General features: G+C 33.2%; 2 protein-coding genes and 2 pseudogenes across 2 annotated transcripts; 2 read left to right on the top strand and 2 right to left on the bottom strand.

Annotated features, from left to right (window-relative positions):
* Window positions 1–1,989: 1,989 nt before the first annotated feature.
* On the top strand, window positions 1,990–2,607 carry LOC120214737. The gene has a single exon (XM_039212565.1). The coding sequence runs from the start codon at window positions 2,089–2,091 to the stop codon at window positions 2,500–2,502; it is 414 nt and encodes a 137-aa protein (XP_039068496.1). The 5' UTR covers window positions 1,990–2,088; the 3' UTR covers window positions 2,503–2,607.
* A 9,566-nt stretch (window positions 2,608–12,173) lies between these two features.
* Window positions 12,174–13,940, top strand: LOC120214695 (annotated as a pseudogene).
* A 513-nt stretch (window positions 13,941–14,453) lies between these two features.
* Window positions 14,454–17,981, bottom strand: LOC120214739 (annotated as a pseudogene).
* A 2,338-nt stretch (window positions 17,982–20,319) lies between these two features.
* On the bottom strand, window positions 20,320–21,080 carry LOC120214738. Its single transcript, XM_039212566.1, has 2 exons — window positions 20,848–21,080; window positions 20,320–20,709 (listed from the first exon to the last, which is right to left on the bottom strand). Exons 1-2 carry the CDS (start codon window positions 20,890–20,892, stop codon window positions 20,449–20,451), a joined length of 306 nt encoding a protein of 101 aa, XP_039068497.1. The 5' UTR covers window positions 20,893–21,080; the 3' UTR covers window positions 20,320–20,448.
* Window positions 21,081–23,678: the final 2,598 nt, after the last annotated feature.

Below are 23,678 nucleotides of genomic sequence, written 5' to 3'. Positions count from 1 at the left end.
TTGGGGAGCTAAGGTAAGACTGAGTGGATAAGATTGGTGAAGAACTTGGATTCATATTTGTTTCGTTTCCATGGGATTTATGGAAACCGTAGGTTGATAATTGATTATTCGTTTGTCTAGGCTGGTTCTGTGCTGTCTTCTGCTTTCTTGGTGGAGCAGCAATGTCCTGGTTTGGACCTGCCTGGAAATATGAGCTAAGGCCGCCGTGATCAGACCAGATTGTACTTCAAACCATTCTAGGTTCATTAACTTGTAACTTGTTCCTCCCATTTAAGAATTCCATCCATTGGAAGAATCTAATCAACATGTCATATTCATACAAGTATATACTCTTATTTTTATCTATCTTTCATTATTATAAAACTCTAGTCTTTACATTTAGCATTTACCCTACATTATAGTTGTTCAAAATGAAACAGCATATTTTTTATACTTGAATCAATATGGGAGATGGTTCTTGAAACCGATGAGGTATGCCGACTTCCCATACAAAGAATATAAGAAGCTAAACTTGAAAGAAGTCTTACCACTGAGCTTAATAGCTTGCTTAGCATTAAACCCAGAGTTCAAAGATCATTAGACTGCAGCTGAATACTCCCCATGGTGGCTCCCGTGGAGGTACAAAAATTCCATATCAGATTTGGGCCAATAATAGGCCTAGGATGGTCACTCTGCCAGTTTAATTAGAGGTAAATCAATATTTAATCTTTAAATTTAATATATATTTTTAAGGTAAAGATCCACTTACCCCTAGTGTAAACCTTTTTAATTCTACATCTTTTTAGGATCATTGGTTGGATGAGGGAAATCAAGAGATTAACTCTTTGTTTTTTAGTGAATATTCTCATTTCTTATTGTTAATATCAACATTTGATTTCTCTCACCCAATAATCATAAAAATGTGTAAAACTAAAAGCTTTAAGCTAATGTAATCGACTCATGCCCCTATATTTAATTTAATCATTGAACTTTTTATTATTTTAAATTTAATAAGAATTTGGAATTTAGTTATTTTAATGATGTGATCTTTAGAGATTATGCTATATTAAAGTGATGTGTGACGAACTTATTAAAAAATTCAAGGATTAAATAAATAAAAATCGAAGATTTAATCAAACTAATAATAAATTCAAAGATTAAATAACATTTTATTTATTTATATAAAAGTTAGTGTTAAAATAAAATTGGGAATTCGAGGGTAATAACCAGATGAGGGCATGATTGTGTTTATGTAAAATTGAAAAGGGTAATGGGTCTGTTTTCAACGGTCATCAAAGGAAGGTCCACATCACATTGTTTTGTTTTGATATAAATATAAATTCCAATTTGTGTGTGCTCGTTATCGGTCAGACCCCTCAAATCATGACCTAAATTTACATTATTGGCAACATTGAAAACCCCTATTTTTCAGTTTCGATGTCAAATGGTCATGGCCTTGGCCCTACCTTTCACTATGTTAGAGATTCACATCCTTTGATTGAGATAAGGAACCAATGCCATCCACTTCTCTACTTTCCTCGAACCATCAAATTGGATAAAAATATTTCAACATCAAATTAGATTAAAGTTCAATCAAGTCAATTCAGATTAAAGTTCAATCGAGTTTGAGTATGTGTAGGGAAATGAATGTTCATTATCAAAAAATTGTTAAAATTCTTAAATTAATATTATCTTGTATTTTTCAAATTAATAAAAAAATCAATTAACAATTTGATAAATTTAATAATTATATTATAATTTTTAAAATTTTAGTGACCAAAATTAATCATTTAAACATAGTTCATTAAAATACGGTATACTTTATCAAATTATTGTTGTTGTTATTATTACTACTTTAGCAATGTCATTACACATTAAGCACCAATTAGCTTTCTCGTAATTAAATGAAAAAGATAATGAGTTCAAGCGGTCCACTGGTTTACACTTTACCCATATATATATATATAAAGTCTAGTAATAGAATGAGATATGATTAGAGAATTATATAGAAATCACAATCGCAACTTGTTTTTCTTCATTGAAACATGACACTGTTCATCAAGTAGATCTGTGCTTGAATTCATACCTTTGTTTCTGCATCAAAAAGCCATGGAAGCCCTCCTCTCCCAATTCACCTTCCTGTCGGATCAAGCTTTACGAGACAAGAACTTCGATCCATCGGCCATGGAAGACCTAATGAAGCTCTTCGAGATCGAGTCTTACAAGGCATGGCCAGCCACGGAGCTGGAACACGAAGAGCAAGCCGAAATAACCATGCAGGAAGCCGAAGACTATCTCGACTCGGTCATGGAGACCGCGATGGACGAGTTCAGGCGGTTCGAAGAGGAAATGGAACGCGAGTCGAGGGACGAAGTCGATGATCTCGAAGATGCAGCTGAGGAAGCTAGAAGAATGGGGAATTTGATGGAGAAAGGTGCAACTATTGCCTCAAATTTTTATATTGAAGCTGCTATGAAATCTGCTTTCAAGGGACTTTCCACTAACAAGGTTCATCCATCATGAAATCCGCTTTTGTAATTTACATGTACGATTCAAAGGGCCCTTATGGGTTTCCTTTGATGCCACTGTTTTATTACTCGCTTATTTCTTATAATTGAAATCCATGAACTAGGTTTGAAGTTTCTTTTTGGCCTGATTCCAACACAAAATTCTTCAGATTACAGACATAACAAATATTATTGACAAAAGAGAGTTGAAACCGCAGGATATTAACAGCAACATCGGTAATGGATAGTTGTTTTGTTTTCACAAACTGAGATCTGATAGGCTGAGATTGAGAGAAAAACCAAACTGTTAGCTGAATTTACTAACTGATATTTAGAAGGATGCTTTGATTGAAATATTTGCAGGGACGAGTTCAATTTACGGCTTAATTGACGTGTAATTGCTAGCCATCTTTCTTCATGTATGTTGAACTTGTATAATCAATCTATTCCCTCCATTATAAGCCAGCCTTGCTCACATCAAAGGTGAACTCTTCAAATAACTTCAAGGTTCACTCTAATAATTTGGGGGCACAAAACTTATGCTTCAGCACATTCTTTGAGGTTTAAAACAAACTTGTTCAAGGGTTAGAGCTCGTCTGAAATTCCAGAAAGTTTGAACAAAAATATTAGACTCTACGGAAATTGAACCCGTAACTCCAAGATTCAAGACTCGAACTCCACTTAACTTATTTTATATATTTATTTTAATAATTTATATCACATAGCTTATCTTGGAACTTGTATCCAAGGCCAATATCATCTAAGCGTATGGATCCTTAAAGTTATAGGTTGGATGCTTGTGGGCGGAAAAACAGTGTTGAATAACTTTGTCCACTCCAACCCAAATCTACCATAAGAGACTATATTTGCAATTTATAGGAAGAAACGTTGAAGTTGAAGTGAAGGTTGTTGTTTAAAACACACACTGACTTGATAACTATAGATTGGGGGAAGGAGGCATAGATTCTATAATCTATACATTATTCAAACTAAGTAGTTGTGGATTCGCATGCTAAACAGTTGGGACTGAATTGAATTTCAATACGATATAATAGCTTACACAAGAATTATTGTCTTGTGTTTTTAAGACAGACAACCAATTCCCAAACCTTTTCTTTGTTAGATTCATCGAAAACTCAAGTCTTTGTTGGAAGATGACTACTGACGACCCAATCCAGAACATTGTCAATGGTGCTTTTAAGCCCTACACCTACAACACCCATACGTATGGATTTCCTAAAACTAAATTTAACATTAACAGATATTAATTAAGTTCTCAAAGAATTAATATTATATTCATTGTTTTTTCGTTATCATAGTTGTTAATAGGGTTGAAGTTAGGATTAGAGGTGAGAGATGACTTCAAAATTAACAATGACTTTAGTAATTATTTAATCCCAACTTTTTATCAATAGCTATTAGGAACCAAAATTAGGATTAGAGGTGAGATATGATTTAACATGTATTCAAGTTATTAGGAACCAAAATTTTCATTAGATAAAAAATGGGGGATAGGGACCTCTCATTCTCTACATTATTTTATCAATAGCTAGCATTTTGACATTAAATGTTAATTAAGATATGACATTAAACATTTTAAAAAATATAAATTAAATTTTAAACATGTTTATTCTTATTATATAGATAATTTGGATCTGACTGGTAAACAAAAATAGTCCTCATAAATTTAAAACGTACTTGTATGTAACTAAACAAATGTTCGACTAATGAGAGGACTTGATTAACATATTTTTTAATACTCATATGATTTAGAATGTTATGAAATTTAGGACCAAAATAAATCAAAGTCAAATCTTGAAATAGAGGTGTCCACAAATCAGACTAAATAATGACTTTTTTTTTAAAAAAAAAGAGTAAAACCAAGCTTAGGCCCAAAGATAAAAAGAATATGTTGAACCATATTTTATAATATTTTGATATAAAAAATTAAAGGCAAAATGTTTTTGGACTTGATTAAATTTGTTTAAAGTTTTCAAAAATAATTCAAAGTCCATTAAACTAGGATTTGAGCACAAAACGTTTTTCTGGGTATGTAGTACCGATACTATCTTACAGTATCGATGCTGCATGAACAATACCGATACCAAAAGTAAGAGAAGTATCGATACTCTCAAGTTAGTATCTATACTACCAGTTGTTTTTCCAAATTGCTCGAATTTCAGAATGCAAAATAGGTACCGATATCCAAAGGGGTACTGATACTACTTTACACAGTAGTATCGATACCATGATCATAGTAACGATACTGGTCAGGCCCAACAGCTAGTTTATTTAGAAATTATAAAGGTATTACCGATACTCATTAAAGAAGTACTGATACTCCATGTCCTGAGCAGTTTTATTTTGCAAAAAATTATCTCCAACAACTCCCAGTCATCCCTAACGGCTAAAAACGGCCACAAACACATTCCAACATATAAAGAAAGTTGAGGACACTTGAAAAAGGGTGAGAACACCTATCCAAACAATCAAATACAAGATAAGAACTTTTCATTTTTATTTTCCTTTATCTTGTAAATATTTTTGTTCTTGTGAGCTTAATTTTGTAAACACCTATCTTGTAAGGGTTTTCTTGTTTACATTTCTTATCCATTGTGAAAAGGGGAGTGGTTCTAGCTAAGCCTTTTAAAAGCTAGGGAGTTTGTAAATGTTATCTCTTTATCCTGTAAAAAGAAAGAAGAAATTAGTGAATTTGTTAGAAAATCCTTAGTGAGGAGCTAAGGTAGTTGATGTAGACTTGGTTGAGAAGTCGAACCACTATAAATCATTGTGCCAATTGTATATTTTTTATCTCCTTACTCCCTAATCTCAAAAACTAATTCAACCCCTCTTGGCAAGTTATTCGGTTGATCATTGAGCTTCATCGAAAATCCCGACAATTGGTATAAGAGCTTGACTCATTGGAAGGTCTAACAACCTTAAGACGTTCCTTGAAGAAGCTCTATCCATTTTTTTGAAGCAACCGAGAAGATGGCTTCCACCTCTGACTCATTCCACATGGAAGACTCCCAACCAACCGACAAACCTCCATACTTAATTGGAGTAAACTACTGTGATTGGAAGAAATTAATGAAGTTATTCATACAATCCAATGATCTTGATGCATGGGAGATGATCGAGAACAGATACTCTTCTCCAAATAAGAAGACGAAGGAGTGGAGTGCCCAAAAACGAAAGAAAAATCAACAAAATGCACATGTTGTTTTGTGCATTTAGTCCCGAAATCTATGAAGGAGTTTCTTCTTATTCAAATGTCAATGACCTTTGGAACAAGCTCAAAGAATTTCATAGAAACAAGAAAAAAGAACCAACAAAGGCGATGTGAGTAATGACTATTGAAGAGCCCAAGGTATCGTCTAACTCTAGTGAATCTAATTCATATTCTTTTAAAGAGTTACAAGATGCATACGATGAATTAATTTTGGAGTTTAAGACCATGAACTCCAAATATAAGAAAATGATTTCAAAATTTAAAGTTGAAAACGATTTTCTTTTCAAAGCAAAAGTTGATTTTGAAAAAAAATGAAATTTTGAAAAATGATTTAGAGCTTTCAAAATGAAAATTGAAAATTTTGAAAAAAAATGTTTTGATTTAAAGGTTAAGCTTGAATGATTAATAAAAGAAAAAGAAATCATTTTAAATAATTTATCTAGTTCCATAATGACAAAATGCTCACATTATCATGGTCACAAGGAACATACTTGTCCTTTAAAGAAAGGAAAACATTTTAAATTAAACAAGTATGTATTCCTAAAGAAACAAGGGGCATTGAGACTAACATTCAAGGATCCCAAGTAATTTGGATACAAAAACCCACTTAAATGTCTCTTGTAGGTGTGGGAACAATGGTGATGAAAGTGAAGATATTCAAATGCTCTAGTCACACTTGAAAAGGAATGGGTAATCTCTAAGCTTAATGCTATTAATTTTGGATATTTGGTTGCCTATTTGTTGTATGCATACATGAGTTTTGACTTTAAATAATTTACGTTTTTCATCTCATGTTGAAAAGTGTATTATGATGGACATTTTAAAGTTTTAATGATTTTTCATAATTTTTGTCAAAATTGGTTTTAATGTTTTGTTTTTACAAACTTTTTTGTTTTTACCTAAAATTTAAATGTTTATGCATGTGATTTATTGCAAATGATAGCTCTCTAACAATTGATATTAATTTTTCAAATGCATAATATTTTTGGATATCTTTATGCACATGCACTTAAATTCAACAATTAGTATTGCATAAAGTATATTATACTTGATATATTGAATTTCTTGTGCTACTAACATGTTTGTTCATCTTTGTTGAAATTCAATCTTTTAAGTGTCAAGCTTTTAAAGTCAAATTTTTGTTTGGAATGCTTTTATTGAGGGGAGTTTTGATTTTTCAAATGATTTTTATGCTAAAATTTATCACTTACTCTTTATTGTTATATTTGAACCTTAAAGTTGAATTATTTTTTATATAACAAAAAGGGGGGAGAAGTATGGGTTTGAAAAATTAAATTTCAAGAATGAAAGAGGGGGAGCTTTAATATTTTCAAAATAGTTCTCTTTTCCATTATATGTTTTATTAAGGGGGAGTTTTACCAAAAATAATTTTTCAATGTTTTGTTATATCAAAAAGGTGGAGATTGTTGAATCATGTTTTTATAATATTTTGATATAACAAATTAAAGGAAAAATGTTTATGGACTTCATTGAATTTGTTCAAAGTTTTCAAAAATAATGCAAAGTTCATTAAACTAAGATTTGAGCACAAAACATTTTTTTGGGTATGTAGTACTGATACTGTTCTTACAGTATCAATACTCTCAAGGTAGTATCAATACTACCAGTTGTTTTTCCATATTGCTCAAATTCCAGAATGCAAAATAAGTACCGATACCCAAAGGGGTATCGATACTACTTTACACAATAGTATTGATATCATGATCATAGTATCGATAATGGTCAGGCCCAACGGTTAGTAACGACTAGTTTATTTAAAAATTAAAAAGGTATTACCGATACTCATTAAAGGAGTATCGATACTCCTTGTCCTGAACAATTTTATTTTGCAAAAAAAATTATCCCCAACGGCTAGAAACGACCACAAACACATTTCAACATATGAAAACAAGTTGAGGACACTTGAATAAGGGTGAGAACATCTATCCAAGCAATCAAACGCAAGAGAATAGCTTTTCATTTCTATTTTCCTTTCTCTTGTAAATATTTTTGTTCTTATGAGCTTAATTTTGTAAACACCTACCTTGTAAGGGTTTTCTTGTTTACATTTTTTATCCTTTATGAAAAAGGGAGAGTTTCTAGCTAAGCATTTTAAAAGCTAGGGAGTTTGTAAATGTTATTTGTTTATCCTGTAAAAAGAAAGAACAAATTAGTGAATTTGTTAGAAAATCCTTAGTGAGAAGCTAAGGTAGTGGATGTAGATTTGGTTGAGAAGTCGAATCACTATAAATCATTGTGTCAATTGTCTAATTTTTTTAATCTCTTTACTCCCTAATCTCAAAAACCAATTCAACCCCTCTTGACAAATTATTCAGTTGATCATTGAGCTTCATCGAAAATCCCAACAGAATCCTTGTTAGATTATGGCTCAAGACAAAGTGATCAAAGTATTTGATTCATGAACAAATCTAATTTAGAGATATCCGCTATAATTGATCATATATATATATATATATATGCATGTGTTATGAGTTGTAAATGACACTACTTTTATGATGAATTGTCGAACTCATATTGTATGAGTTACCAAACTCATTAAATATGACTGTGAAGAGTCTACATAACAATAGATGAAAGGTTGGTGGGAGAAAAATGAAAGATAATAATTGTAGTTGTACCACGCAAAGCAATTTCATTTTTCGAAACTAGAAATAGATTCATTAAATTGAGTAGGACCCCAGCTATAAATATGACCCCAATTCCAAACACCAACATAAAATTGGCGGGAACGAGAATCACTCCCTCTTTTCTTAGCAAATAATGCTATGCTCTCAATTCTTATACTCTTCACGTATTTAAAATTTAGTCCCTTTTTAAAAAAATTATTTTACAACGTTCAACTATACTTACACTTCCAAACCAATAAATCTTTACAAGCATTGACTTGAATGACTAAATCAACTCAAACTAACTCAGTAGAAAATTTAAATTAAACTTTAACTATTACATCAAATCTTTAATTATTAAATCAAATGAGTGAAGGTACTAAACTTTTACGATGAGAAGTAGATGGATTAAATTTAAAGTTTTCAAATAGTATAGGGACCGAGAGCATGGTTAGACCTAATCAAACAAATGCAACATCCGTGAGAATGGAGCTAACTCAGCGACTCAATTCTTGTAGCCTGAGCATCTGGTGGCACTGCCGAATCTGACTCTGATGATGCATCTTTTATGTTTATTTTTCTCTCCTCTCTCACATCTTTCATCATTAACTCATAATTAACCCTTCAAAGCTAAGAGAAAAATGTGTTGGACTCATTGAGGGCCCTGTTCTGGAAAACACCTCGAACCATATGATACCACGTGTCCCTTTGTAAGCTTCTCAGGACACCAACACGGTCATGTCTCCTCTTTTGTGATGACCCACACTCAGATAAAAAAAACTAAAAAACAGTGATTGTACGTGGGAATGTGCATTTATTACAAGCACGTGGAAGTTTTCTTCCCCACTACGTATGATGTGGGAGAATTTCACCCGTTCATCTCTTCCATCATACGTCCCACTTCCCCTACATGCAAAACAATATTCATAGGTAGTTTCGGTTCACAACCGGATGTTGTTTAAGGAGCTGTTTGTTTGCCTCTTAATGAAATTATTCATGTGTTTGTTTCGTACCTCTGAATGATTCAGTACTAACTGATTCAGCAAAACAATGCTGAATGATTCAGCACAGAAGTGCATTCTGAATGATTCAGAGTCATTATCAAACAACATGTCACATTCAGAGCTAATTCATACAGAGCCTCTGAATCATTCAGCACTTAATCATTATGAAGTAAATAAATAGTTTCTAAGGTGAGATGGGGTTAGATGTTTTTTCCTATCATCTTACTACACCTTCAAATCTATTCAATTCTGCATTTTCCTATCATGCCGGTTTGAGCTTTGACTTGTTGTCATTTTTTTTATGTAACTTTCCACGTACGATGATTAGCACTTAGCACCGAGTTTAATGTAAAAGAGTCCGAAAGTAGAAAGTTCAACGCCCTCGAGTTCACATCCATCTTGTGAGGGATAGACTAAGGGGACTAAGGGGTGGATGAGATAATTATTCTCTAAAAATTTAAAATTATCATATATTTTAGATTTTTTTATATATTTTCTATTAAAAATATTTTTTCATCCCTCTTAAAATTTTATAAATTTGTAACTTTCTAAACTTTTAACAATTTCTCCCCTAACATAGAATCCTACCTAACCTTATAACATCAAGGTCCATTTCACATTCCTCGAAAAACATTTCTCATCTCGATTATGATGAAAAATGTCAAAATAATGTTAATTTACAGTTCATGTATACATGATAAATTATTTAGTATATAGTTTATAGGGTTAATGATTCAAGTATCCCTGCATTTTGTTAAATTTGTAGTACCTCTATTTTTTTAAATATTCAATGTATCTTATGCCCTTTGCTTAAATTTGTCGTCCAAAAAAACAAAATATTGTTGTCGCGCACTACTCGGAGAGCGTGAGGAGGGAGACATGTTTGAAGCGTCGACGTCGGCCATTAAATTCGGTTCCTCGTTACTCGGGCTATTTCCATTGCTCACGCTGACAACTCCTCCTATTCCAGCTAATTTAACACCCTCCAAAGCTTCACTTTTTTTCCCTCTCTTTTAATATTTTTGTATAATATTTCCATTCTATTAATTATTAAAATAAGCATACCATTTTTACAAAAGAAAAAAAATGAAATTTTGGATTGACATTTTATTTGTGGAAGTGAAAATAAAAATAAAAAAGGGGAATTAATATGGTAACTTTGAGGAGGGAGCCGTACACAGGAGAAATGAATGTAGAGATAGAAAGGTCATTGGACTAATAAAGAAACTAGTACTATCTGCGTACTTGTTTTTATTTGATTTATTTCACTTTTGAAATTTGAACGGTCCAATAATAAGGTAATGATGAAAGCATTGGGACAAATGATAGAGAAAGCCTGCTCTCTCTTTCGAAGCCCCTTTTTTTTTTCTTTACTTGAGAAAATCAAATTCCATTGCATTTATGACTTTTGAGTATATCTTGTACTATAAATTAGTTTTGAATTTTATTTTAAATTTAAATTTATATGTGACTCATATTTGAATATATTCTAAATTTAATTATATTTTATAACAATTAATTATTTTATTAATTTATGCAAATATATACCGATAAATACATTTAATGTTTCTTTACTGGGATGCTTAAGGATCACAAAGAGGTAGTCGTGCCCACAAACTCAAACAGTAACATGCATAGGTTGATTTCAGTAAAATTAAATGCATACTCACCCATACATCTAGTTACTTTTTTATTAAAAATAAACTCAAATTATAATTATTTGCATAATATAAATTATTTAAATTAGCTTACAAGCGACACTGACAAATAATTTATTTGTTTTTTAAAAAAAATTGTCATCATCTTAATCAAAATAAACACAGTGATTTTATTGGAATTTGGAAACGTCGAGTAGAAATTAATTCATTTGTTTTTTTAGGGTAAGGAATAGATTAAGGGGCAAACTAATCATGTGATATTCCTGCATTGGAAAGAGCAGTGCCATTTTCTTAAGAATCTCAATGCTCCAAACACAAAATAAAATTGAAAATTAAAGAATTCATACTAATTTTTGTTTGTTTCTTTTCGTAACTTTAAGAATTCAAAGATCCTAATGACTAAAATGTTTATTTAATTTCTGCTGCTCCATCTACTCACTGACCTAATACACACCTACATACTCTTTTCAAATCATTTTATTTATTCTATATATTATATAGAATATTTGACCACACCATGCCCCAAACCAACATTTTATAATATCCACGAGTAACTATCAATATATTTCAATAACAACATTGGATGCCAAAAATATTTTAATATTTAAAAAACCAAGTACTAGTGTGGAAGAGCGTGGAGAAACGCGCTATACGATAAGCGGGGGCTTATTTTCAAGTGTCACCGATTAACCTTGTTTCTCTCTATAAATCCGAGTAGGCTAGGGTTTTGTAGAAGATGAAAAACAAAACAAGGGCTCCCGTTGCCATTTTTCTTTCTTTGGTCTGTTTTCTCTTCTTCTTTATCGTCTCCGGGGTTGTTGATTATAGAAGAAGCCTCTTAGGGTTTTGTTTTTAGCAAGAAAGTTGATGGAAATGGGTTGAGTTTGAGAGGAATGTTGGCTGGCTCGATGCGAGGGCTTTGAGCTTTGAACTTTATTCAAGTGAAGGTATCGGACCAGGCTTCATTCCCCTCAAACATTTTCATTTTTTTGCGGTCGAAGAAGAAAAACAAAGGAGAAACGGTTGATGGGAATGTTGTTTGGCTCGAGGTCATCTAGGTTGATCTTTATATTTCCACGAAATTTTCTTCTTCTTCCTCTTTCCGGGGAAGTTTCTGGATACGCCCCTACATGATCTCGGACCAGGCTTCATTCCCGTCAACCTAACACTTGCTCCCATCTGTTTCTGTTGTTCAGTTTCTGGCAGTATTGTTTTTGGTTGACTAGCTTTGCATGGAATCCTTTTGACCAACTTATCAAAAACGCTGACAGAAGATTCCATTCACTCGGTTTTAATTTGCTGCCTCTTTTTCGTGTGGACCTTCTCTCTCTCTCTCTCTCTTTTCCACGACAATTCTCCCCCAAACATAAATGATAGATCTATGGTATTAATATAATTAATTAATAATAAATCAACTCTTAATTTCACCTTTTTACATCCTCCATATCTGTTCTACGAATAAAGAAAACTTTGCACTCACAGGTATATGCAACTGCTCGCATATTCAGTGTGTATATATCATGTTGTTTTTTGTTATACATGCATATATGTATATGTCTAATTATATGTTTCTCTGTCAAGGTTGGATATGGTGAAATTCCATACAAATCATGAAGGCGATGAGGGCTTTGGTTCCCATGTGAAGTGAAATGTATATGTATACCTTGTAGAAGAAAATAATAAAAAAGAAGGTATAGTGAAGAAATAAAAGAATCTTTTTTACCAACCTTATGTCATGTTATTACTTGAAAGGGAGAAGGAAATAATTTATAAAGCATTATATATATTAGGTTCATATTTGATTTACGGGCAGTAATACATTATATATAGTGTTAGTGAATTAGACAATTATATATTCTTAAATAATATTAAATTAAAATATTTGAAAATGGAATGATAAGTGATCATTAATCGTGCTTAGAATAATATGCATTATATATATATTAGATTGGGTTATTATTTGATGCATAGAATATAAATACATTATTCCAATCAAATTAAAATAATGAATTAGATAGTATATATATATATACGATAATTATATATTATTAAATAAGATTAAATTAATTCATTTTAAAAATAGAATGATAAATGATCATTAATCCTTCTGTACACATATTTCTTCCCCAAATTGCCAGTAGTGAAGTACTTCCGCGCCAAGGCAGCCTTAGAAGGATCGAAAACTGTATTAGGCGATCTCGAAGCAGCCGGTATCGAAACACAAACAGACCCAGTGAGTATTATAACCTTCTTCTAGCATAATACTTGTCAAAACTCTTTTCTTATATTGTTTTCCGTTTTCACAGCATGAAGATAGTGTGAAACAGGTTGATAGGCTAAGCAACAAACAATTATTCTATCAGAACATAGATTACGCGCTCGGTATGTTTCTGATATACGCCTTGACATTGTCAATTTTCCCCGGATTCTTGTACGAAAACACCGGAAAACACAAACCGAGTACATGGTATCCACTTGTGCTGATAGCCGTTTTCAACATATGGGATCTGATATCAAGATATTTTCCCCTGGTGGAATTGCTGAAGATAGAATCCAGGAAATGGCTTATGATTGCAACACTCTGTTGTTTCTTACTTGTCCCGGCTTTTTACTTCACCGGAAAATATGGTGACCAGGGATGGATGATATTTCTCGATACTGTTCTGGGATTAGTAAACGGTCACCTTACAGTTTGTGTATTGATTTCAGAACCTAGAGGTTACAAGGTTAGTGTCAAGTGTCAACGTAATCATTTGCAACATGAAAACTTGTTACAAATCTTTGCAATTTATAATGATTTTTTTTAATCTTTTTGGCAGGGGCATGAGCAAAATGCCTTGGGCAATATACTAGGACTATGTATAGTAACTGGGATACTTTCAGGGGTAGCCCTGGATTGGTTGTGGCTCATTGGTAAAAAGAATGCCTTTTAAAGGACTCAAGGATACAATTTGCCTTAGTTTTGGGTCTCAGTAAAATTTAGGCCATTCTTCAATTGTAAAATGCTCGAACAACATTTGGGGATCGTATTATGCTCGAACCGAAAGTAAATTTTGTTGGTAATGCAAATAAATAATATAATATTTTTATTAGAAATATAACCATTTTATCCGTTTTTTAATTTAGAGAAACCGAGTCGTTTCTATAAATAACAAGGTTCATTTGAAGAATAGACTGTTCTCGAGTTTTGGTCGACAAGCAGAAGGGATGAACGGCAAGTGAGCTCGACACTCGGAACCATATATTCACTAAAAAGGATTGGCTTGCAATGCAAGAAAATAACAAGCAAGAAAATAACAAGCAAGAAAATAAAGGAACAACATCTTGTATTTTAGACTTTCTGCTAAAGTTTTACAATTTCAGGATGTAATTATCAGTTATTGGAAGCAAAATGCATATGCATATGCATAAGCATGCTCGATTGTTTCTCTACCATCAGACATTCCCAGAAGTTTCTTTTTTCAGGGTTGTTCTGGGAAAACCTTTTTCTGTAAGAAATCGATGAAACGTTGAGCATAATGCTGGGGTTCAACAACGGATATTGACAAGGGGTCGAATTTCACTGATTTGTATGCATGCTCGGCCTTTTTCTTTACATTGTATTCCTGTAAAATGTCAATAATTCCCATATAGACGACCACATCATAAACCTCGAAAAGTTCAGCTTCGGCTGAATCAGCTTCATCCCGGCAAAGCTTTTGACTAGCCTGTGCGGGCATGTTCACTCCTAACTGTACCTGTAACCTGAGCAAGAAGTGGTCGCCAAAATTAAATAAAACGAGTCTCAACAATGAAAAATCTATATATTCAGAAATATGTAACACAAGTATAGCATAGCATTGAAGACGATATTTCAGTCCTTTGTGCCAAAAGAAGGGGATGGAAGCAGCTACCTTCCAGTACCGGGCACCAAAACATCAACTTCCCTGTCACCGAGAGAGAAAGCTCTTAAGGGTCTTCCTCGGATGTGAGGTCCGGGTTCGGTGTTAACAGAGCTAGGTTCGTGGGCCACCAGCAGCAAGCCTTTTGAAGGGAATAACACTTCTCCTTCCGTGGTCAAACCTAGTGAAAGAAGAAAATAAGTTGCATGCTATTCAATGAATTCATAGTATGAAAACATTACTGGGCTACGACAAGATCATAAATTTAAAGTAAAATGGTCAAATCGAATACGACTGCTACCTTGATCAGATTGTGAGCTCTCAATATTGGGAGGTCCCAGATGGCCGTTTAGTTGCTCAGGAGCTCGAAAATGCAACCCCAGTAAAATGCTATAATCAATTATCTGCTGAGATTTCAAGAAGTTACAGTCCACAGCAATTTGGATGAAAGCGAAAGAAAGAAGAAAAAAAAAACTGGATTGTCAGAAGTCAAGTAGACTCGGAGTTATAACACATATATATACTTTGGGGTAGGCATAATAGGTGTTAGGTTTTAGTAGGTAAAGAATAAACGCACTGATGTAAGTGCTCAAAACCATAGAATAGAAGGATGAAGAGGAACTTACTGAAAAAGGAATTTTTGCAATGATTTGTCCATATGAAACTCATATGATAAATCAAGATCCTTCAATGTGGTATTTTCATGAATTTTTTCTTTGTGGGTACATCTCCCATGAGTTGATCCCTTTAGATCATAACGACGATGAATTCGGAGTTCTGTGCAAAACATATTCCCCATCACCACAAAGCGCACCTAGAAGCAGAAAATCAATCATAAGCTAGGTGCACCATGTATAAATAAAGCCAGATGGATAACACATACCTTTCTTCTTCCCTGAAAAGTTATCTGGTGGACGGCAAAAAATTTTGTTATCAGAGTATTTTCGTGCTCTTTCACATGATCGTAATATTTTGGCAGCATCTTCAGTAAAACCTACGCAGAAGAAGATTACTTATGTAATATTTGAGGACACCTTTTAATGCTACACCTCATGATTAATTATAAACACGAATAAAAGTGAAAACATAGTGGTTTAAACTTTTAAGCTTCTGTCAGCATATGGAAAATCCTGTTCGAAATCAGGCAACTGCTAAGGTTTGATGAGTAATTGGGAAAGAAAACATGATTGAAATCGGATATATAACCATAAGAATAAGTGGCTGATATGCATGATGAGCTACATGGGTTCAAACCTTGAGTTCAGATTTTTTCAATGTCTTGATCACAAATTTATCATCATGAGACAGATAGAAGATGCTGCCACTTTTCCCCGGAGAAGAAATCTCAGTTAGACCATCGTCTCCACAAATGGACATCATGTACTCTGCAGCATCTAGCTTGAACATCTCCCTCAGATTCCTTAAGACGGAACAAAAAATAATTCCTTAAGACGGAACAAAAAATAAGTACAGAAGTATAAAAGATCATAATTCCATCGTTTTTGCAGATGATTAGAATTTAAACAAGGCAGACTAACAATCCCTTAATCAGAATTCTAAAAGGAACATTTGCATTAGGATTTTAATACCTGAAAACCATAGGACAATAGTCCTTCCAGTAAAAATCAATAGACTTGTGTGGAGGTGTAAAATGTGAACCCCTTCTAGGGAAAAACATAGTAATTCTAGCTCGATCTCCAAAATCAGCATTTCGAACCTCACGCTTAGGCACTGGTGTTATCTTGCCAACGGTATACCTGTGAATTTCAATTCAATCACTTTCATATCCCATTAACCTTAGCTGTCAAAAGACGGCAGGAAATACAATCTCAATCGGTTTACCTTATACCAAGTTGCAAATTAAGCATCAAATGATAGCTGTTTTTGCCTTTGAAAATGGCTACACACGAAATCTTTTCTGTTTCTTTGGCATGACGTTTGGTTTTCTTTTCAGCTTTCTGTGATAATTCAGTGTAATCTCTTACTCTCTCTTTAATCATAACTCCTTGCATGTATTCCCTCTCGTAAACTATGGCAGCGTTTTCTTGAACCACGCTCTGACCAGCATCAGAACCAAGAGAGAATGTGCCTGAGGAATTATGGCGTACAAATTCTCTAGTAGAACCAGAATGACTAGAACTCTCAAAACTCTTGTGCGATAATCGACCTGAACTTCTTAGAACTCCAGTTACCGAGATTTTCTCAGAAAAACTTCGCTTAACACTTGGTTTCTTGACGGCACGTTCCTCCAAATTTAGTGAAGAACATTGAGATAACCCTCTTTTAGGACCATTATCATTTGCCAAAGAGATACTTCCAGCAGGATAATACTCCTTTTCCATCTTTAAGGCCTCGGGTCCATGTTCCGAAATAATATCCCCCGTCTGCATACTGATAAATCCCGGAGCCATGTTTGAAGCCATTTAACCAACAGCCATTGTACTGATCACCGTTTCCCCATTCCATAACACCTCTACCGTGCATTTTCCCACGTTTCCAATTCCCGGTATGTTTGTTTCCGTTGTTCCAAAAATATCTACCATTACCTTCAGGCTCTCCTTCTTTCCATTCTCCTTCATAAACATCAGAGTTAGAATACTTCTTTCTTCCATATCCATGATGTCTATTCATCCTCCATTTTCCTTTGTATAAGGATCCATCAGGAGATGTAAGCATGCCGGAACCGTGAAGGTAACCCCCCGATATGTCACCATTGTACTTTTCTCCTGATGGCCAAAGTATCACTCCTTTACCTGTCATTTTCCCTCCTTCCCAATCACCATCATACACGGTTCCATCTGACCATGTATACTTCCCCTTTCCATGGGGAAGAACTTCCTTAATATCACCAACATAGAAATCTCCGTTCGAGAAGGCCTTCATATTAAGCCTGCAAGAACAAGAATTCGAAGCCTTCGTACATTAAAGAAAGGGGGACAACAAAGAAAAGGAGTAGAATGTGGTGCCGAAGAGTTGGTAATGATACCTTTCGGTATTCTGCACATTGCATGATACGGGGCAGGGCGGTTCGGCATCCATTTCAGAATCCTCATCAAGTTGATTCTTCAAGTAAGTCATTCAAGCAACAAAGATAAGAAATAATATGCCACTGTTAAAATTAAAACATAAATAATTCCTAGAATCTACAGGTAAAGCAGTAATTGTAAACTTCTATCAATCATCTTCCATGCTTTTATGTTCATGTTCTATGTATCAAGAACGCAGCTATGAAACATAACCAACTGATAATCAAGATCATAACTTCTTAAGCAGAAACTCATGAATTCGGATCAAAACAGTTATAAACTCACTTGGGATAGAGAATAAACTTAGCTCCTCCTCCTTCTGAACTAGGACAATCCGAATTCAACAACAAAACTTGAATGAAAATAAGAATAAACCCAGAATTTATACACCATAAATCTAAAGGGCAAAAAGAAAGAAAAAACTAAATGAATATCTATGATTCTTGTAAAAATAATAATAATCAGCAGCAGGCTCTGCCCCCCGGGGAATGTATTCCTCTTGAGTTGACACTTCACCTCTCCATCTCCGTCTCCACTCTTATCTCTTTCTCTTTGTTTTATTCTGTTCTGTTTCTTTTTTACTATTTTCTGTGTTATGGCCTATTGGGCATCCCTTTTTTCCATTAACTAATGTTTCGAATTCAGATTATGGGAATCATCAAATTTCTTTCCAAAACACTCTAGTTTTCTTTTTTTAAAAAGTTAAAATTTTTAGTGCAAATTGTTTGTTTTTTTGTTTTTGTCTTCTCAGTCTCTCTGTAGGAAACTAATCAGCAAATGCAACGTGGAAGACAGAGAGCAGCAATACCTTTGCCAAATGACAATCTGGGTCCCGTTGATTTTTATATATAAATATTTGGCTTTATTAACAAATGGACCTTAAACTATAGTTCGATTTGCAGTTAGATACTTAAAGTTTCCTTTCATTAGTGATAAACTATCATTTTTTCTCAGTTTCTCCTAAAAAATCTCTCTATCCTTCCATTAGAGTAGCAATTTGTCAGTGTAGCGACAGATGTAGCGTAGGGTTGGAGCGCGCTACAGTGGAAATATCTCCACTGTAGCGCAACGTTGGAGATGCTCTTAAACTTTACAATCTCTCTCTCTGCACGCTATGATTTACATCTTCACAGCATGGACTAGAATTAGCACGTGTCTAACATGCACTTAAAACATCATAGTTTTATATAGCAATTAATTATTATTTATATCATATCATATTGTATTTATATAGCAATTAATAGTTTTAATGATTAAAAGAAATGTGTGATGTAATTAATCCTAGAAAATACTATGATGCCCCATTGGATAATCAACCACTAAAGTATGACAAGACAATGACCTCTCACATTGTAAACACGAAAAGGATCCTTAATAATTCAAATGGAAAAGTAAACGATACATTCCACTCGTTTCCATTACCATTATTGACACGATGACCAGTTTGTCTTTCTAAAAAGCAAATCTACTAGGAATCACAAATTTTATGGAACATGTCCGGTAATTCAATTATGGTACCATGGGATCAACTATATTTATGTCTCACATCTACTAGAATTTGTAATTCAAATTTTATAATATAGTTTATTTGATGAAATATAGAACAAATGAAATGGTAAGATGATAGCTGGTATGATTAAAAGGCAGGCTGTGGGTGGATTTGTTTCACCCCAAAACCTAAGCTTTGGGTTAAATTGGGCTCTTTAAAGCCCAGTATTTGGTATATGAGGCCCACACCTTCACAAGAAGTAATGTGGATTTTACTCTTAATTCATTAAACTTTCTCAGCAATTAACGGACAAGAGTTTTCATGTCAATTAAATTAATCGATTTAGACATATCCTCAAAGTATGACCCTTATTTTAAATTGATTCTTAAACTTTTAAATATTTTGATTTCATCCCTAAATTACGACTATCATTCTAAATCGATCCTTAAACTTTTTAACATTTCAATTTCATCTCCAAACTATGACCCTTATTCTAAATTGGTTACAAACTTTTTGAACATTCTAATTTCATCCCAAACCATACGTACATTCTAATCACTTCTCTTGTCAATAAAATCGTTAGTCCAAGTTATATTATTAAATGTTTGGAAGAAAAAAAATTCGGTTAAATTATGGTTGAACTGACTTCATATTTGGATGAGTTTGGGGATGAAATTAGAATATTCAAATGTTTAGGGACTAATTTAGAAAGAGGGTCATAGTATGGGGATGAAATTAGAATGTTCAAAAGTTTAAGGATCAATTTAAGACGAGGGTTATAGTTTGGGGACAGTTAACCGAAATGATATGATTAAATTTTATTAAAATATAATTAACAGTAGCTAAATAGATTTCAATTTGCTTGTGCAAATTCTCTTTGAACAAGGAAACTAGGGTCGAGACAGGAGATTGAAAATAACTAAGAAAATGATGGATGTTTATTCCCCAATAGAAACAGCAATAGTGTTTCTGATTGTCTAAACTCTAAAATACTAATCACAACAACCAAGCAGCTGCATACATATCAGACAAATATGAAAGCTGTCTAGTTTTTTATATCAGATTTATGTACTTGTTCCTCATCCTTGCCATATGTCATGTCTTGTTGCTTAGACTCGGGCCTGTTGTGGTATAGTATAAGGCTATGCCTACTGTCGAAATCTTTTACAAAATGCTTCACTTTCTTCCCAGAACCTGTCGGATCTTCATGTAATAGCCCTTTGATTGCTTCGGGCATGGGTTGATCTTTCATCAAACTTCTCCAGTACTCCCCTGGTTCTTTTCTAGCATGGATAAGATTCGCAAACTATATATCCAACAAGAAAATTCAAATAAACACACTGTTAAGATAATCAGGATAAGATCGAAAATAGAATTCGAGTCGCATACTCTAACACACAATTGATATATGAAAAGAAACTGATGAAGTATTGATTTTGCTTACCAGGAGGAGAAAGCAGAAAATGAGGAAAGCGGAGAAAGTCTTCATATCTATGGTGGTAGCCTGTTGAGAAACAAGGGTTAGGTTTTGCTATTTTGTATTGTAAGCTGCTCAAGAATGACCAACCATTTATAGACCTTTAGCAAAGGGACAAGAAAGTGATGATTGTTATATGTTGTGTTTTCACTGTTTTATTGAAGAACCTATTAAACAGATAGTATTGTTATTTAACTTGATTAACTTTTGCATGATCTGTAGGCATAAGTGTCCATTAGATATAATGTTAATATAATTTAGAGCCTCAAGTTTCAAGAGTCCAATATTGTCAACATTTTTCGGGAAACTATCCCTCATCGATTAGTTAACAGGCACATGAATGACCCTTTTTCTGTCACTTTCAGTGGTGGACAATGTTCCTACACGTTTTAATGGCAAGCATTGTTGAAATCTTGTTTTGTGGTGGGAAGGAAGCTGATAATACTAAAAGCAATAACCTACTTTTGACCTATATTTTATGTTATGAACCTTTTTTCTGATAAGATATTCAAAGGATAACACCTCGAATTGATCTCACATGTCACCCAGTTGTACTTGATGTATTTCAAGCCTGTTGATTAAATTAAGTCATATCTGCAATCTGTACTGCAACAGCAAAACAAGCTTTGAAGAAGTCTCACTTTATGGCAAAAGGCAATGGATATGAAAATCTAGAAATGGATTTCTGAGTGGGACATTATCCTATCATGCCGCATTTGGAGTGATGATGTACCAAACACTAAGGGGGCGTATGGTTCAAATAATCTTGGATTATCGGAGAATGGAATGTCATTCTCCCGTTTGATTGGCAAACATTCCCAACCCCCGGTAATCCTTTATTTCCAACAGTGATATTTTGGGTATATTACCCGTAATATGATTACCCTATTTTCCTTAGGTATTGTTACATTCCCGATATTTTGGACTAAAATGTCCTTAAATTTTTTTTCTCAAAAATATCATTCTTCTATCGTTGCATAAAAAAATTCTACGAAGGTTAAATTACAAATTTATCCTTAAACTATTTTAGATTTACAATAAAAGTCCATAATTAGAATTTTATATGAAGTTTAGGGGTTAAAATAAAATTTTACCCTTTCATTAAACCTATTTATCTTTTCAATTTTGTAAAAAAAATTATATAATTTTTATGAATTTAAAAATTTTAAAGAAAATAAATAAATTATAGTATAATTCAACTTGTTAAAACAATAAATATATAATAAGGATAATTTGGTAAAATATAAATTCTAATAATTTTTTATTCATTTAACCAAATATTGTAATCGTACATTCCTGTTAAACGAACCAAACATAAAATCTTCCTAATTGAAAAGAAGGTAATCAAGTATAGCAGGAAAATAAAAAATCTTCCTAGTGTTTCGTTGACTTGAACAAATTAATCATTTCATCAACATCTAATGGCTAATGTTTGAGCAAACCAGGTTAGGTTTTTTTCTGATGAACAGTTGATGTGATGTCCTTTTCATGCACAGAGACACTAGAGAACAGCATTATCTGTTGTTTGATGTGAGAAATACCGGAGAAAACAAATTCAAGACCATTTAGTCTTAAGTTGACTCTCAAATGAAGATTACTTAGCTGAAAAGTAAATAATGCCAATCAGTCAGCAATGATGCAATACAAAGTGATTCTTACACACCACGAAAAAACTTTTAAACTTCAAAATTTTCTGTTGAAAGTTGAGCCTCTTGTTATGATTACCTTTACTCAATTAATGCCTGTCATGTGAAACATAGCCTATACCCGTATGTTTTATATATATGTTCATTTCGTTTGGTAAGATACAATATAGAAAAGGGTTTCAATTCAAAGATTTGTTCATCTTTATTAGTGACATGTTCTTATTTAATCATGGAGATGGGCCTATGTGTGTGTGTATAAATAAATATATATCCCGATATACTCTTGCATGATCCTATTGTTCATTATCAGATGACCAAAACAATACAGTTATTTTAAGTGCAATGAGAAGGGGGTGAGACTTTGAAGATGGGAAAATGGAAAAATATTGAAGGTTAGATAGAGTGTTGAGACCCCATGACAACTCTAAGTTGGCTCTTTCCAGGGCTAAAGTCAACTTGATACACAATTGTCTATCTTGTGCTTATCAAAGAATTTGTCTAGTTGTTTTTCTGGTTCAAATTTGGTTAATGCAAACAGCATCTTTATATTTTTATCATTTAGTTCGGTCTAATCTTTTACTTTTTTGTTATGACTACTTATGCTGTGATTTGCTGTGCACATGATCACTGTCTTGGCCTGATGTGCTAAAGTCAACTTCATTTGCCTATCAAACATGTAAGCTTGATTGTACCTTTGATGGGAAAATAACCCATTTTAATACTGTAAATTCTGATTGCTTCACTATCAAGGAAATAATAATAATAAAAAACTACACAAAGCAAAAGGTTTCAAAGCACTGTGAGCAGCTTTAATGAAGAAAAATAAATAGGGAGTTCCTTGAAGTTTCACTTAATCCCATTGGTCAATGTTCTATTGGTTGCTTTTGTGTTGGGGAGTGATAAAATCACTTTCATTGGAGTCTAAAGAAAGGTCAATCATTCACATTGTCAACTTTAGGCAAAGAAAAGAAAAGGGTACCTGTTTTCCATGTTATGTGGATGATATTATGTTATGCAATGTGCAAAACCTGTGCTTATATAGTTTAATATTTAATTCGGGATTTAAATCTCAACATCTGTAACTTTTATATCAGAAAAATAAAAACTTATGAAATTGCAGATATGAACCTGGTATGATCTGATGTGCTATAT

The sequence above is a fragment of the Hibiscus syriacus genome, unplaced genomic scaffold (assembly GCF_006381635.1).
Source record: "Hibiscus syriacus cultivar Baekdansim isolate YM2019G1 unplaced genomic scaffold, ASM638163v2 tig00110105_pilon, whole genome shotgun sequence".
Classification (NCBI taxonomy): domain Eukaryota; kingdom Viridiplantae; phylum Streptophyta; class Magnoliopsida; order Malvales; family Malvaceae; genus Hibiscus; species Hibiscus syriacus.
Note: the sequence above shows the minus strand (reverse complement) of the source record. Positions and strands in the feature narration are given on the sequence as shown.